Source organism: Polyergus mexicanus, unplaced genomic scaffold (assembly GCF_030449975.1).
Source record: "Polyergus mexicanus isolate NDT 795.1 unplaced genomic scaffold, iyPolMexi1.0 SCAF_26, whole genome shotgun sequence".
Taxonomy (NCBI): Eukaryota; Metazoa; Arthropoda; class Insecta; order Hymenoptera; family Formicidae; genus Polyergus; species Polyergus mexicanus.
Window position 1 is genome coordinate 138,158 of NW_027223346.1, and position 16,453 is coordinate 154,610.

At 35.9% G+C, this 16,453-nt stretch overlaps 1 protein-coding gene across 3 annotated transcripts in view; it reads right to left on the reverse strand.

Annotated features, from left to right (window-relative positions):
• LOC138943409 (puratrophin-1) overlaps window positions 1-16,453 on the reverse strand; it is a 276,837-nt gene that overhangs the window by 124,221 nt on the left and 136,163 nt on the right. For all 3 annotated transcript variants that reach the window (XM_070314241.1, XM_070314239.1, XM_070314240.1), the window contains exons 3-4: window positions 16,038-16,250; window positions 14,381-15,377 (exon numbers count right to left, since the gene is read on the reverse strand). In XM_070314241.1, the coding sequence (XP_070170342.1) occupies window positions 14,381-15,377; window positions 16,038-16,250 (1,210 nt within the window). The remainder of the gene's footprint in view (window positions 1-14,380; window positions 15,378-16,037; window positions 16,251-16,453) is intronic.

Below are 16,453 nucleotides of genomic sequence, written 5' to 3' on the forward strand. Positions count from 1 at the left end.
CTGTCGTATCATATAACTTCCGCGCTCGCTTCAACTTCTTTTGGTATAAACGCGTTATGTAATTTATCTAATTGAGTTTTAAATAATATAGCTAATTTAAAAAAATTGATGCTAGCGAGATTGAAGCGACAGAAAACTATTGATTATAGTTTACGGTAGATAAATGTCAATGGATATAATCATGTGTATAAATGACATGCAGAAAATAATTATCGAGATAAACACGATAAGTGTTATTGGCAAAAAATAATCTTGACATCGCAATGCGTAATATTAGACAGTTCATAATTCACTCGAGCAAACGAGCTTTGTGCGAGCTTCTTTCTCTCGGATTTGATATTATTGACAAATGAACAGAGAGAGAGAGAGAGAGAGAGAGAGAGAGAGAGAGAGAGAGAGAAGTAAAATAATAGAAACGATGCAACAATGAAAAGATAATAGAAAAAATTAATCATGTGTAAATTATATTAATAATACAACTGCACTGATCGCGTGAGATCTAATAATGAAAGCGTGACTTGACGTCAAAGTAATAAATATTATCTCCAAGATATTACTATTTATTCCGGGACTTAAGCAAATTAATCACATTAGCGTTGGGCCAATTTAATTCTAGTTTTTAACTTCCACGCGATTCGACGTGCGCTAGCACGCGACTTAACGTCGTAATTTATAGGGCGAAAGCGCGATCAAGCGGCGCTTGATGATTTTATATAACGATCTTTCTTCAAGCACATCGGCCGACGGTTATCGCGATACGCGATAATTAGAAATAGAGGATCGAAAAACGGCGTAACAAAATCCGCCCGCCGTTTTTACGCGATGCGCGAGAAAAGTGTAACGGCCGGCTTTTCCGTTTTTATTCTTTAACTTGATTGTGTGCGCCGTGTGTCCCTAATCGCTTCATTTTATACGGTACTCGCACGCGACCAATCTACTTCAGGATCAATCAGGCTCCAGACCGGTCCAAAGCACGGCAACGGAAGAGCAGCATTCGTCGTACTCGGTCTCGTTTCGCCCGCGGTGGATGCTCTTGTATTTGGGTTAATGCATGTTAACGCATCCAGTCCGAAACCACTCCTACTATCATAAATCTTCGTCCACCGATTTATTGTCGCTGTATTAGATACAGTGTATCATCTTGCGAATAGTCCCAACGCGGAATTGTTGCCAGACCCGAGGCAAGCATTATTCGCTAGATCACTCACTGTGAATGCTTCATTATACTTTATATACTGCCAAGATTTTTTATTTTAATTTTTTAATTAACATTCTTTTCTAGATATATTATTTTTCTTTCTCGAAAATCAGGTTATTATCAGCAATATTATTTTTTATGTAAAATACTATCCCGTTTCTTATTATCGGATATATATTTATTAAAGTTAAATAATGATTCTCTCATGCTTGCATAAAATTTTAAAACAAGAATATTCGCGTAAAGTCTAATAGAATTTATAATATTATTTTAAAATAAAATATATCCCATCTATAAAAAATATAGTGATTCTCTCCTTATATTTATTATATACTGGCAGACCTATTTCAAAATGTCAAGCATTTTATCCCAATTTTACAATCAACATATTTAGCTATATTTGCAATTATTCAATTATAATAATTTATTATATATGTATAAGAAATATTGACAATAAACTGAATACTTTTAAATAAGCCATTCGTTCTGTATCCACTTTTTTCTTACTCATTCTAATCTATATATGGTAGACTGTTATTATTTTTAATGAATTATTATATTTGATAGGTTTCGAGTTTTTTTATTACCGATATAAAAGCAAATGAACATATGAATATACGTTTGGGATTGCATGGTACGTACAATATTACAGTGCATTATATATTCTCCGAAGTCTCTTAAATGTCATACATCGGTCGTCTGAGAATTCTTAGAGTTTAATGCTCTTCGCAGGTTCATCTTCGACGGACCTATTTGCGGAGATGAAAACGCCTTTATTAGCATAAGGCGATAGGTGTCGCGGGCCGACGACTCGATTGACTTGTAAGTAAAGGTTGATTGGATATCCTCGCTTTACGATGTACCGTTTGCAATTTAAACGTTTCCATTCGCGACGTCTTGTGGTCTGGCAATGTTTCCGCGTGTCTATGATCTCTTAACATTTTCTCGGGGGGGGGGGGGGTTTCCCCCATAATGACGAGTGTACAAGAATAAGACGGCCGACAATTTCAACATTAGAAAAATCCTAGCAAATGTTTTGATCATCGACGCGAATATCAGAGACATAATCGTATCTCGTATCGTAATTAAGACGCAAAAAATTTACTTGAAATAAGGATTATAGTTTATTCAAAGTAAAAAAAAAAAAAAAAAAAAAAAACTATTGTAGTTTATATTAAGTATAATAATTTAATATCTGATAATCGAAACATTTTGCTATAATATTAATTTTTTGTTGAAAGCTATTGGATTATCCTATACGTCACAATCAGATAATATAACCGTTAACATCCAAGAATTTTAACGTAAGAATTATTACAACGTAACACACTGTTTTTTTTTTCCAAAATACGTATAATTATTTAAACCGAATAAAAAATTGTTTAAATACGAAATTTTACATTTTAAATATTATTTTATCTACCGCTTGATTTTGTATCATCAATCAATCAATTGATAATTTACATAATTAAAATATTGCATTTTTTTCTCGCATATATTACAATATTTAGCCTTGGAAAAAAAAAAGGAATAGGAGATCAAAAATGCAGACTTTGAACTAATAAATAATAAATTAAGTAAATGGCACAAATTACTCACTTCAAGTGAGATGCCGCCATCTTGAGCTTCTTTCTCTTCCTCCTTTTTTATTCACTCTTTGTTCCTTCATGGCACTCGCGCGTGAAAACGCGGTTAATTACGATCGCGCTAATCGTACTAATCGACAAAATACCATGATTACGCGATATTTTGCACGACACTTCCGTTAATCGCACGCGACGCGCAATTTTATTATACTACGACGAGGAAAAACAATTCGAAAATTACGACTCGAGTGGCACTCTCGAAAATCACGCAGTTAAATTCACGTATTAGTGTCGCTGTGATATATTACCTCAATACAATATTACCTCTGATTCTAACAAATCGATTGATTAATATGAAATTCGTAACAACAATTTCGTTTTAATTAAATATAGTCAATTAACTCAAAGTCAATCTGTACTGTACGTACGTGCAACGCGTAATAACCGAAAAATATTAACCGAGAAAATAAATCGACTTTGTCCCGATACTACGCGAGTCAAGTTAATAAGTCATTAGGCTAATATTACATTTGTCGTACGACAAACTTTTTTAAGCGCATTGATTAGCTAATTTCTAGAGATTCGAGAAAGTTTCTATTTTGCAGCCAATCAATGCGCTTAAAAAGTTTGTCGTACGACAAATGTAATATCGGCCTTAGTCAAGATAAGATATCCCTAAAAAATTCGTAATCGAAATTCAATATTGCAAACATAATGGATATTTAAAGCATAAATCCCGCATATTTATTAATACGCATATTTATTAATACACGTCAATATATCGTACTTTTTCGTTACTTGAATTAAAAAAAGCCATCACCGAGATGCTTTCGTCATTTTAAAATACGAGCGCGTATCACCTTTGCCACGAAACTTGACCGATTATACGGATTCGTAATCGCTAATTGTAATAATTGTGTACGAAATATTCGTATTCCGGAGAATAATATAACGTATCACGCGGAGCGACGTACCTCGCTGCCTGCCCATCCGAGTCTCGCAGTGTGAGTGACGAGAACACGGCGATACGTAAACGTAAACACCAGCGCGCTTTTGTTTATATGGCCTTGCTGCTGCCTGCTCGCTCGAGTCCTGCGATCGCTGTGACGTATATCGCGACAAGGTCGCATAAACAACAGCGCCGAATAGAGCGCTGTGATATTTACGTAGCGCTGTATTCATGTCATTCGTACTTGGAGAGTCGGGCGAGCAGGTAACGACGTTGATCGCTCTCCGCGTAAACGTTATATTACTCTTTAATGAGAGAATATTCTTTACAATTATTACAATTAGTGATTACGAATACGTCTTATGAGATTTGGACGTTCGCATGCTTTCGGTATTAAATTTCGATTATATGTATTTTGTAGCGACTCCTCGTGTCTTAAATAGTTATTAACTCGACTCGCGTAGTATTTTTGCGCAACGTTGATAAAGTCGACTTACGTAGTTTCTCGGTCGATGTTTTTCGGTTATTAACGAAACGTCGCAGGTACAAGACGGATCGATTCTAAGTAAGATAATGCGATTAATTAAAAAAAGATAATTGTTAATAGTATTCATCTCTTACAATCGCGTACCACACAAATTTAATGCTTGTCTATCGTAGTAATTTGTCAAAATGCATGGTTCGCGAGATATTCGATCGCGATCAGTCGTATAAATAGTCGGCAAATATAACTATATTTTCGAGCGCTGCACTTTGCGGATTACATTATATTAACACATTAACTATTTATATCTTTATCTATTTATATATAATTCTTATGGCAAAATATAGTAAAAAATATAGTATATTCGTTAAAAACAGGAATAATATTGCGATACAGCGATACTAATGCGTGAATTTAACCGCGTGATGTTTTTTGAATTATGTTTTTGTCGCAACGTAATAAAATTGCACGTCGCGTGTGATTAACGGGAGTGTCGTGCAAAATATCGCATAATCATCGTATGTCCGTTGATTAATACGTGCGCGATTATAATTAACAGTCTTTTCACATAATTATCGTGCGAATATCATGAAGGTGCGATAAAAAATGAACAAAAGAAAAGGAGGAGACCAAGAATCGCAATGGCGAAAGTGAGTAACCTATATAATTTATTTAATTTATTTGTCGTTAGTTGCAAAATTAATTGTTCCTTTATCTCCGCGGTAATAATATACTCGACATAATTAATACGCATGCGGCGAGCGTGTGTAATATTTCAATGTTGCTTAAGATTTATAATTATTTAGATTTATTTATTAAGAATTAGATATGAAAGAAGTAATCGCAAATTAATTAATTTTGCAAAATACACTTGTTGATTTAAAACATGTTGCAATATACCTATACATCTACATGTTACAATATCGTTTATCAAAAAAAAAAAGGTTATTTGTAAATAATACGTAAATTAATTTTTTCTCACATACACGCGAACAAAATTATTTCTGTCGAAAAACCATACATCGTAAACGATTCTATTTCGTGAGAATATGTAATAATTAATAGCTTTATACTTGTAATCACTGCACTTTACGCATTTAACTAATATCTTTCACGATACATGAAATAATCGATCGCGATAAAAATTGCTTTATTATTTATATAGATACACGTTTTCATTGAAATAAGAGAAATGAATCTCTATTTAGATCTTTTGAATAAAACATGATCTTTGTGCGATAGTCGTGTGCAAAATTTCTTAAACAGTTACTTAGAATATTATGATAAACGATGTTCTCTTGTCAAATCTCTTGGTAAATCAGATACTATAGCTCGTTGGGTGGTCTTAATCTTTTGGTCTGTACGTTTTCTTGGACTTTTCTTTGCGATTTCCTTCTTGCAATCTCTTCGTGATTCATTCTATTGCCATAGAAATTCGCCGCGTATGTATTAGAAACTGTTTACGAACCTTATACGGAGTTCAGTTTTATATATCGTGGCACAATTGAATAAAACGTTATTGTGTTTTCGTATATTTCTCCGTATAAAGTCTAATGCGCGAAACGAACCACACAACGAAGCGTCACACAAATTGAATAAATATTGCAACTTGAATTGTTGCCTATAAATAAGATATTTATTTTGTCAAAGTAATGCATCAAATTAATTTTAAAAATTTTGTTGATATAAATATATAAATATTTTTTAACTGATTATATATATATATATATATATATATTTTTTTTTTATATATATAAAAATCAATTCTTTTCTGAAAATCAGTTCTTGCTAATTTTATTACGTAAAAATATATGATATTAATTTAATTTATTATTTTTAAGAAAATCTCTGCAAATATTGTTTATCGCTTAATGATTATTAAAAATATGCGGCCTATGTAGAAAATGTAGCGTAGCAATTAAATTAATTCTCGATACGATCTTTTCTTGAATCTGACCGATTTATCTCGCGAAAAATCTTACTGTGTATTATTTTCCATTCGAAAATACTGACAATGAAATCTGGCGCAACCGGCTGTAGTTAACGGAAGTAGTTAATGTCACAAATGGAAATTGGAAACGATCTATTCAACAGTTGGCTTCCACCAAGCTTGAGAATCTCTCTGCGCGTTGATTTCTTCGTAACAATTTACTGAATAATTTTCCTTCGCGAATATAAAGAGACTAATTACGGTATAAACTTACACATAATTTTCTAATCACATTCCTAATGTGTCTAAGATTACAGGTCTTATAATGAGTTCAATCTTCCACATTTTTACATTTGTTTAAATCTGTTATTATAACTGTTTTATCGTTGAACCAAACCTCGATCTCAACTGATTTAATGAGTAAGTAAATTGTAGATTTTGTAAATTAAATTTCGAATATTTTCCAGCTAGTTTTTCTATCATGATTTATGTGTCTCGCTTAAATAGATTTATTAAATGTTCTCCTTTTATTTTATAATTAAAATCTTCTTCTTTTTCAAAATAAAAATCCGGCGCTTTAAATCTTCTTTCTTAATCGAAATATCTTCTATTAGAAAAAAAAAAAAAAAAAAAAAAAAAAGGAGCGCGTAATTAGAATCAATCGCGTAATCGAAAAATCATGCGTAAACTCACATTATAATTAATACTCTATATTCGCAAAGAAAAATTATTCAACAAAATGTTCCGAGAAAATCAATGTGCAGGAATTCTTAAGCTTGATCACTGCATAAATTTTATTCAACAAACTCACAATAATCTTATAAAGAATATAAACTAAGTTTGTAAAATTTATATACATATATATATATATATATACAATATATAAAGATGCCCATAATAAATTTATTAAAAACAATAAGAAAAATTATAAAAATTACATTACCATTCGATGTCGTACATATTAATATCCAGCGCTAAATATTAACTATAACATTTCACCCTATTCGTAAACGCTGTAAACTTTTTTTACATGTGCATATTACAGCTGATGCCACTTCAATCAGGTAAGAGATTTTTTTCCATGCAAAAAAAAAAAAACCGTACACACATAGGAGGCTGCGTATTAATAAGAGGAAGCGTCTAATGGACTTCCGTTGCGTTGTTCTTTATTTTCTATAGTATACACGGCGTTTGTAAATAACATCATAGCGTAATGAGCCGTGTAATGTGGCGGCATTTATTCGGCTCGTTGAAGATCGCTTTATTCACGGTCGGATCAAAAGATCCACCGGCGACTGCGCTACCAGATTTTACGATGTCGCGTGTGATGGCAATTTGATCACTATCTGCATTATGATTAATAGAGACAACTTCCCTTTTCACGATCCAGGATACGCTTTGACAATTGATAATACGGGAATTCTATGAAAGTAGACAGAACAGTAATAAATAATCAAAGACTTGACATAAAAAAAAAATTTTAGATGTCAAAAATTTTAGGATTATATAAAATAAGTTTGCTTAAATATTTCTTATTTTTATTCCGAGAGAAAAAGTGTAAAAAAAATTATTTCCGTATATTGATTTTTTATGTACTCTTAATTTTAGCATATATAATGTTTTATTAGTGTCAGTAGTAGAGTACCTACATAAAGTTATAAATAAACGTAAAATGATTTTTGTTTAATATCTTCCTTACGTGAAAATAATGATTTAAAAATATGACACTTTTATATATCTCTTTTTTTTTATGTCAGATCTTTGAATTAAAATAATGACAAAAGTCATGTATTTAGGATTAATTTAAGAATTAAATTTTTCAATTAATAGTTGCGATTTCCAAAGTTTACGATCAGCAATAATTTAATCAAAAACATCACATTAACGTTTCAAAAGACGATGTTTATAGCAAACGAATGCCGCGAAGCGAAGCTCATCCAGTTCAATCATCGTCGACAAACGTAATAAAACTCGGAATTAATCCAATTGTCTTGCAACGTAATTGAATTGCGTAAGAAACGAAAAATCGATAACCGTCCCGATAGGCAAGTAACAGCCTCGGGAAAACGGTTGGCAATCATTCTGTTAGTTCGTGCAAACAAGCAATCCCGCGGGATTCAACGCGATGAGTATAATCGGCAAATACGGATTGTCCGAACGAATGATGATTCGCTTTCTCGTTCTACACCCGATATAGCGCGGCCTCGTCGAACGGCCGCGCCGCGCCGCGCCGCGCCACGAGAGGTGAACAGCCTCCGTTGTGGAAGCCGCTTGATTCCCGCTTAAGTAGATATGATTGAGGGCCGCAGTGGGGACGATCAATGAGCTACTAAGTATAGTCGGCCCGTGTGCCCGGGAGACGTTCGATCAACCCGCGCGGAACACGGGTCGCTCGTCTACTCCGAAACGCTTCAATCCGATTGGAAAACTTTCAGATATGCACGACGGCAATGCAGAAGCTCGCAGCGATACATCACGACTCACTATTTATTCTCTTTATCCCCGTAAGCGATCGTGTTACGAAAAATGCCACGAGAGCAAGTAAAGAAAAGATGAAAATCTAAGTGTAAGAAACAAAATACCCACGCGCGCGCTTTTGAAAATATCGCAAATAAAATTATAATAAATATTTATAGAGAGAAGATAATTGATAAATGAATAACTTCACATATTGTTATTAATTTGACGTAAAATATATCTGATAATATTCTTTTTAACAAGAAATATATAAATTTTAATAGAGACGAGTATAATTCCAAGAGGCAATATATATTCTTAAAAGGAATATATTTCATAAGAGATAATTTTTTATATGAACAAACGTTCACACATAGCGCGATCAATTAATTAATAAGACTATTAGTGGACGATGATAGAGAAACCTTTAAATATCGGCAGCTTTAGCGACACCGACGTTCTCTTCGCGGAAAGAAAAAGCGTGAGAATGGTCAGTTATTCGATAAATACGTCTCGATAACGAGTCCCATAAAATTTACTAGCTTTCACATGCCTCCGACGACACCGAGCAATAAAATTCCACGATGGAGCGCGAGAAACAATAAAATAGGCGAATTAAGTTGCATCTTAAGTAGTTTCTCTTCAGAGTATAATCTAATCCGCCGCGAAAAAATAGCTACATCGATATCAGCTGATCGTTAGCACCTATTTTATATTTCATGCTATTTCTCGCTTTCGCGCGAGAACCTTTGACTCTATAATCATGCCACGGAGAGCGCGTTGCTCAGCAATTATAATTACCGTTATTGCAAAAGCAGATTTCGATTAAATTAAACTCGTTTAGCTAATTGATAAGACTCATTTTAGCTAATTTTAATGATTTTGATCATCAAATAAAATTGATCGGTTGACTGTTTTTCAGCTAAATATTTTAAATTTAAATTCTAAACATAGATAATAAATGATAAAAAGTAGGTTAGTGTAATATCTTGTTGTGTGTAAACGAGAAAAGAATATTATCTTCAATTTATTATTAATTTTTACTAATGATTTGCGAATAATCATCAATAATTTTTTTTATTTTTTTTTATTTTTATATAATTTGTATAACATTCGGTATACTACATATATATAAAAAAGGAAACGATGAGAATAGAGATATTGATAATTTTAAGTATTTTTATTAAATGAAGTTTAGAAAATCTTTTAGAGCATCTTCGTAATGTTCTCCAAAAGATATTAATTAAATATAACATACGACAATATTTTTCGTTAGTATATTATATTCACGCCTTAAGAAAATACGGAGATAAATTAAACATTAAAGATATTGAGAAAGGCATCGAGCATTTTCTAGTGTTAAGAATGGAAGCCAAGAGAATCGCCTCGCTACTCTTGCTCATAGTTTTTTTTTTTCTGCCGATACGAAGAGTATGCGCTGTGCGGTTATTGCCGTTGTTAAAGTCGATGATTTTCTTGGGTCGGTCGCGACAACGCTAGATAAAACTCGCCGCATTCTTCCTGCTCGTGTCTTGTTGTCGACTGTCTGAGAATTAACCGTCGCGATACGAGATTGGTTCTTGTGGATCTCACGCGGAGAGCGACGCCGCGTTCAAAGAATTTGCGCGAGTCGCGAATTTCTCCGTCTAGATTGAGAAAATCATCATGTATCGTGGATAACCGTAGACTTAATCGAGAGAGAAATATTCGCGAATAAAAACAGCTTCCAGAGAATTGTACACGTCGAATTGCGAGGCAGAAAACGCACGTCACGACCCATCGAATAAGGTCGTCGAACTTACACAAGAAGGATGTGAAAATGTGAGAGTTTCCCAATAATCTCACAACATCAATCTCTGGCATTGCCAGAAATTGCAAACCCCCAATAAACTCACTATTGTAAACGGAACTGAATAAAAAAAAAGTCATTTTATAAGGACGATCAATTTTCTCGGAACGTTCTAGGGGTAGTAAATTTTTCCTTTTACTCACACGGTCTCTTTTCTCGTACCTTCGAGGTCGAAGGAAGCTAAATCGAATGCATTCCGCGTTGTCACGCGGCGTAACTCATTCCCGATGATATTCTCCTCTCTCATCCTCACGCGTGGGCATTGGCGTTTATATCCCACAACGGGCAGATTATATTCCGCGGCATGCCGACAAACCTGGACGCGAAAACGAGTGGGTCGCGCCGACGAGACCGAGCTGTGCCGTCAATGAGATGTCCACATGCTAATGAACACGACAACCGGCGCAAAGTCATGTCCGATCGATCGTATGGCGTGGCGTGCCATAAGTGTAATCATGTCGGCTATGCAGGTTACGAAACGATGACAACAAAACGGACGTTCCGAGCGAGGATAAGAATAACGACCGGTTCTCCGCACTTGATCATCGAATGCCAAAATAGAGATAGAGAAATACGGATAGAATTATCGATGCCACGCCGTCTTATTATTCACTATCACGACTATCTTAATTTTCATCGATTATTCATTTTATTTACAAGCTCCGTGAAACACATATCATATCTGTATACAAAAGAGTATTTTCTTTATATGTTTCATCACCTGATTCGAAAAACAAGAATAACTTTTAAATAAAGCAGAAGAGAAAATATATTTTAATACATTCTCTCTTCAATAGTTTTAATTTATTACTTATATTTTTTTTTCTCGACTAAAAATTTCTTTTTGCATTTATTGCGACGCAGAATTCAAAGCATCTATAACGAGAAATAATCTCTTAACTTGTTTCGATTGAAATAACTTCTAATCTCGTGTATTGAAATTCGAATCATTATTATGAAATTTAATTTAATATTTTCGCAGTGTGAATTTGCGCTCGTTATCAATTTATTTACACAAAATCTAATTTTATTCGAAAGAAGTAAAATCGCGAAAAATCAATTATCTTATAAATGTATCTGATAAACATTGTTCATAAAATATATTGTATTTCGATTCGTCATAGCCAATTTTTTTTTTTTTTTTATTCAACGGTTTTCCTGTTTTTTTCCTCTCAACGTTGCGGAAAGATCGGCTTTGTTTTGCCGTATGTCATTAGCACGAATACTCATCGACGAGTTCGTTACTCCGTTCATTCACTGTCGGAGCAGGTCGCTCGCCTCTCGCGCCGCGAACATAAACGTCGCTGACACACCAGCCGCAGAAAAGTCGCAGGAAACGTGTTCGAGCATATACAATATATACCGAAGCTGCCAATTGCAAGCCATAACGGACGCGTGATTCGGTCGTAATAGTTGGCAACGGTCCGCGGTATTTGCGGTTCGCCGTTCCTGCGTGTGTATGTGGAGAGACTTAGGAAGCCGCCAACTAAAAAATAATTGTTACGACGATTACGCGCGTTTTGCGCGAGTCATTCCTACAACGACGAGTAGAATCGACATTAACGTGGTATTGTAACATAATATTCTCGTTTTCTGCCCCACACATAGGAGGAGAAAATCTTGATCATTCGGAATATTCAATTCATTCAATGATTATTTTGATGGAATGATAATTGACAGTGTGAGAAGAATTATCTTTTTTGTAACATAATGTTATGTTTTTTATACATAGAATCAAAAGTCTCGATCAAATTTTTTGTATTTTTTTCATTTAATCCATCGTAGATACATCATAGAAACATCAAAATTGCTATTTCTAAGAGAATAATAAATGTTTACAAATTTTTTTACTTTCATAACAGAGTTAGTACTTACTAAAAAAAAAAAAAAAACCTGAATTTATTATGAATTATTGCTACCAATCATGAATGAAGTGATTTAAAGGATTGGTTTTCATGTTCATATAATCTCCCGTATATTTAACTCGTAAAGAGTATACGAAACCGTTTTATTTTTAATATTTATTTGTTAAATCAGTTGTTCTAGATAATATTAAAATGACAATTCAAGACACGTCTATAAACTCTAACTGTAAAAAGACAATTATATGACTTTAAACTATATGTTTGCATATGACGAACGAAAAAAGGATAGATTTGAAAATTGAGAACATTGGAGGCAAAGGAATCGAGAAAAAGAATCCGCTTGTAAGGTGACAATAATTACACGTGTGAAATGTCACGCAACGGAACGACGAATGCTGTAGACTCACTTTTATACGTCGACGCCGCCGACGTGGCGACGTTTCGGATAAAGGCTCTCGACTTTGCAAACCTGTCGGCGCGGCGGTTACCAAAGAGACGCGCCGAGACGAGCGTGGGAGGACGCGAAAGGAGATCGGCAAGAAGAGCCGCGAGAGACTTTAAAGTCCGATCCGGTCCGGCTCGGTCCGTCCGGGCCCGCGCGAGTGATTCGTTTGGCGAGTCCCACGACGAAAGATCGAGTGACAAGCGAACGCGCCGACAATTTGCATACTCGTCCGTTACAATTACGCCTGCGTCGCCAACGCGAGAGTCACCGCTCGTTAACGATGCCCCGGGGAGACGGATTAAGCCCGGATTGTGACACATGACTTGAAAATTTACTGCACCCAGAGAAAGAGATAGATAGGAAAAGAGAGAGAATGAAAGATTCTCGACCTGATTCAAGCAAGAAGCTTGCATTGTTCCGCTTTAATTGTCCGATGCAATTTTAGAGTAAAACAGCAAATATCTTTTTTTTTTTTTTTAATAATTAATGACTATTAAATATAAAACAAAGTAAAATAAAATTCATTCAATTTTGATGACTTTAGTTTGAATAAATTAAGATGGAAAGATAGCTAAGATACCGTAAAAGCATAAATAAATATTTTTTCAAACCTATATATTTCTGAACATATATTGTTATCATATCAATTAAGAAACCAATAATAATTAAAGTCTTTACAAAAATAAAATTTGCGAAAAAAAAGACAAAAGGAAAGTCAACATCTGTATTCTCGAAATCTAATTAATTACACCCATATATGTTAAATCACACACACACATATATATATATATATATATATATATATATATATATTATATTAATGCGGAATAAATTACGAATTAATATAGAAGGCTCTATTAAACACACGTTCCGGTTTTTCAGTATTTTATTCAGCAAGAAATATTTCCATCATAAATTTTGTCGCAGCTTCAGGCTGTAAAGGCGAGTGTATTCGCATGTCACGCGAGCACATGCATATCGGAATATAACATCACTAGTACAACGATTCTATTCACACGCATTCGAGTCTCACCGCGAAACTTTTTCACACCGCTACAAACGAAGTGCAAGCACGCCGATTCGGTGCATACAAGTAGCATTCGGATTTTTCAATAGACGGCATGACATGAAGTAGCCACTTTACAAGGTACGCCGCCTACGCCGTACTTGGACCAGAATTTCAAGTTTGGCGCGCCGCGCAAGTTTAATTGTCGGTAAATCATACACGTATATACGCACACATATGCGTCTCCGTGCATAAGAGGGTTCATCGAATGCGAGCAGCTGAGTGTACTGGCTCGGCAAAGATCATTCGCAAATTTTCATAAACCGATAAACGCCCGATAAACGATCGTTCCGGAATTGAAACTTAACAATGTAGCCGCGATTTCTCGTTAACTATCCCTCGACTATTCATTAATTTACATCTTACGAATAATTTATCTTTTTAAATAAAGATATTATTTGTGTAAGGGAGAAAAATATTTTCGAGTCGTTATATCCCATATATATATATATATATATATATAAAAGATTGGATAGTTATTCTTATTATTTCACGTTAAGTTTAACGTAAAGCAAAAAGTTCAAAGATTAAAAATATTGATAATTACTTACCAAATCCCATCCGCACTTCCTCCTCGTCGTCACTATCGATATGCTTGATTCCTGCCACTTCGAAACTCTTCGCGGATTGTTCCTTCCGCGAGACGGATACGGAGGAAGAGCAGTCGCGGTTATCCTCGCCGACGCCACAGCCGCAGTCGTCGCCCGCGCATCTGCATCCTAAGAGCGGGTCGTCCGTGTCTATGTTCCTACACGCCGGACAAGGAAACGTCATATCGTCGAGCGAGACCCTCTCGATCTTTCTCTCAACGGTGACAAGGAGACTGACTATGTACGCCGGCAGATCCTCGTCAGTGACGTCACCAGGACCACCTACGTTCCGTAATCTGTCCTCGAGATCCTTCGGCGAATCATTAGCGCCGCTGTTTTGCCGCATAATGCTCTCTTCAAATTGCAACGGACTCTTCAGATCTTTCGGTGCGATCGATCTGCTGCGCGTTTCGCACCTGCTGCTCTCCTTCCATTTTTCCATCACCGTAGAGGAGACGACATTGGCGCACCGCTTCACTTTGACGCGACCCTCCTCGCCACAAGTGAGATTGGAGGAGTTGTTGGAATGCGCCCTGCAACTCGAACCTCGATCGAGTTTGCCGTCGAGATCCTCCTTCCAAGCGTCGACGCTGGATGCGGACTTGGACTTCATCACCGTGGTAGTACGACGAGCGGACTTGCTGCTGATCGCGAGATTCTCGCGACAAGGTTGATGCTCGAGCCTGTCGATGGATCTGGCCTCCTCCCGACGATGCTCGACGCCGCTGTTCTCGCGTGTCCTTGGACGCGCGTCCTCGCGCGATCTTCGCCGCGGACGACCGGTGGCCTTCATCGCACCAGAGGATTGCGCTCCGCTGAGATTCGAGCTCGCCGTGCTCGCTGACGAGCTCGTCTGACCCTTGTTCGTCAATTCCCGCCAATCCATAAACTCGTCCTCACGATCCCAACCTAAGATCCCCGGGGCCCTCATCGACGTAGTTCGCCAGACTATTGCTATCTGCGAACAGTAGTATATATAGCTTTGTTTTTAACTCTGTTGCACTTTTATCCATTCGCAGTTTTTTTTTTTTTTTTTTTTTTTAAATATAACATGAAGAAATTCTTGACTATAAATTGCTTCAAATTTTAATTTAAAGTTAATTCTTTCCCCGTAATAAAAATATTAAAATAACAATAGTTTCCCACAGAGATTAAACTATTGATAATAAAAGATTTTTCGCTAATTAAGCTAAGTAAAAATATAAAAAAAAAAAAATATATAAAAATTTAGCTGTAACTTATCGTCGCGATAAATTGGCTTGTTCGGCACAAATTGTCTAGGAACGGAAAAACGTTATAAGCGTGATAATGTCGTATCAGCGTTCTCAAAGAAATATGTCTTTTATTACCTGAGAGGGAGATTTAAACGGACATCTAATAACGCGAGTCCTATTACATGCTTATATCCGCATACGCGATGACTGGTATAATATTTATGTCGAGGATCGATCTCGCTCGGAAGGAATGCCAGAAATTCCGGCCGAGTCTTCGACTCGGTCATTAAGACAAAGTTGTCGTTCTCTCGCGGCGATATCCATAGAACATCATTCGCGACGATCCTTTCGCGACGACAAGAAAAGAGAGAAGGAGAAAAAGAACGAAATAGAACGTGACTCACCTCAACGGTATTTTGCTCGGCGGCTTTACCGGCAGTCTTAACGCCGTTGACCGACGAGGTGGTTGCAGTTGTAGTTGCAGCAGCTACGCTGCGTACGCAGAGGTAACATTCCCCAAGACGCAGCGCGGACGCTTCGAGCTCACCCAGATGCAGGATCAGACCACTGCCACCTAACGTTAGGGGCCAACCCTCGGGCACCACTGCCTCGTTCCCCTACAATCAGATAAATGGATCGCGTATTATATCTCGTTTCTTAATCAGCTTGGATAGATAAATGCTTTCGCGTTAAACATCGTAATTTTCGTCCTATATGGATGGAGCACTCTTAAGCACTTCCGTAGTACGTATGTAGTTTTTACCAAATATTCTCTGTACGTAAGAAATACTTTTTTTTTCTCTCGCAAATAAGAAAAGTA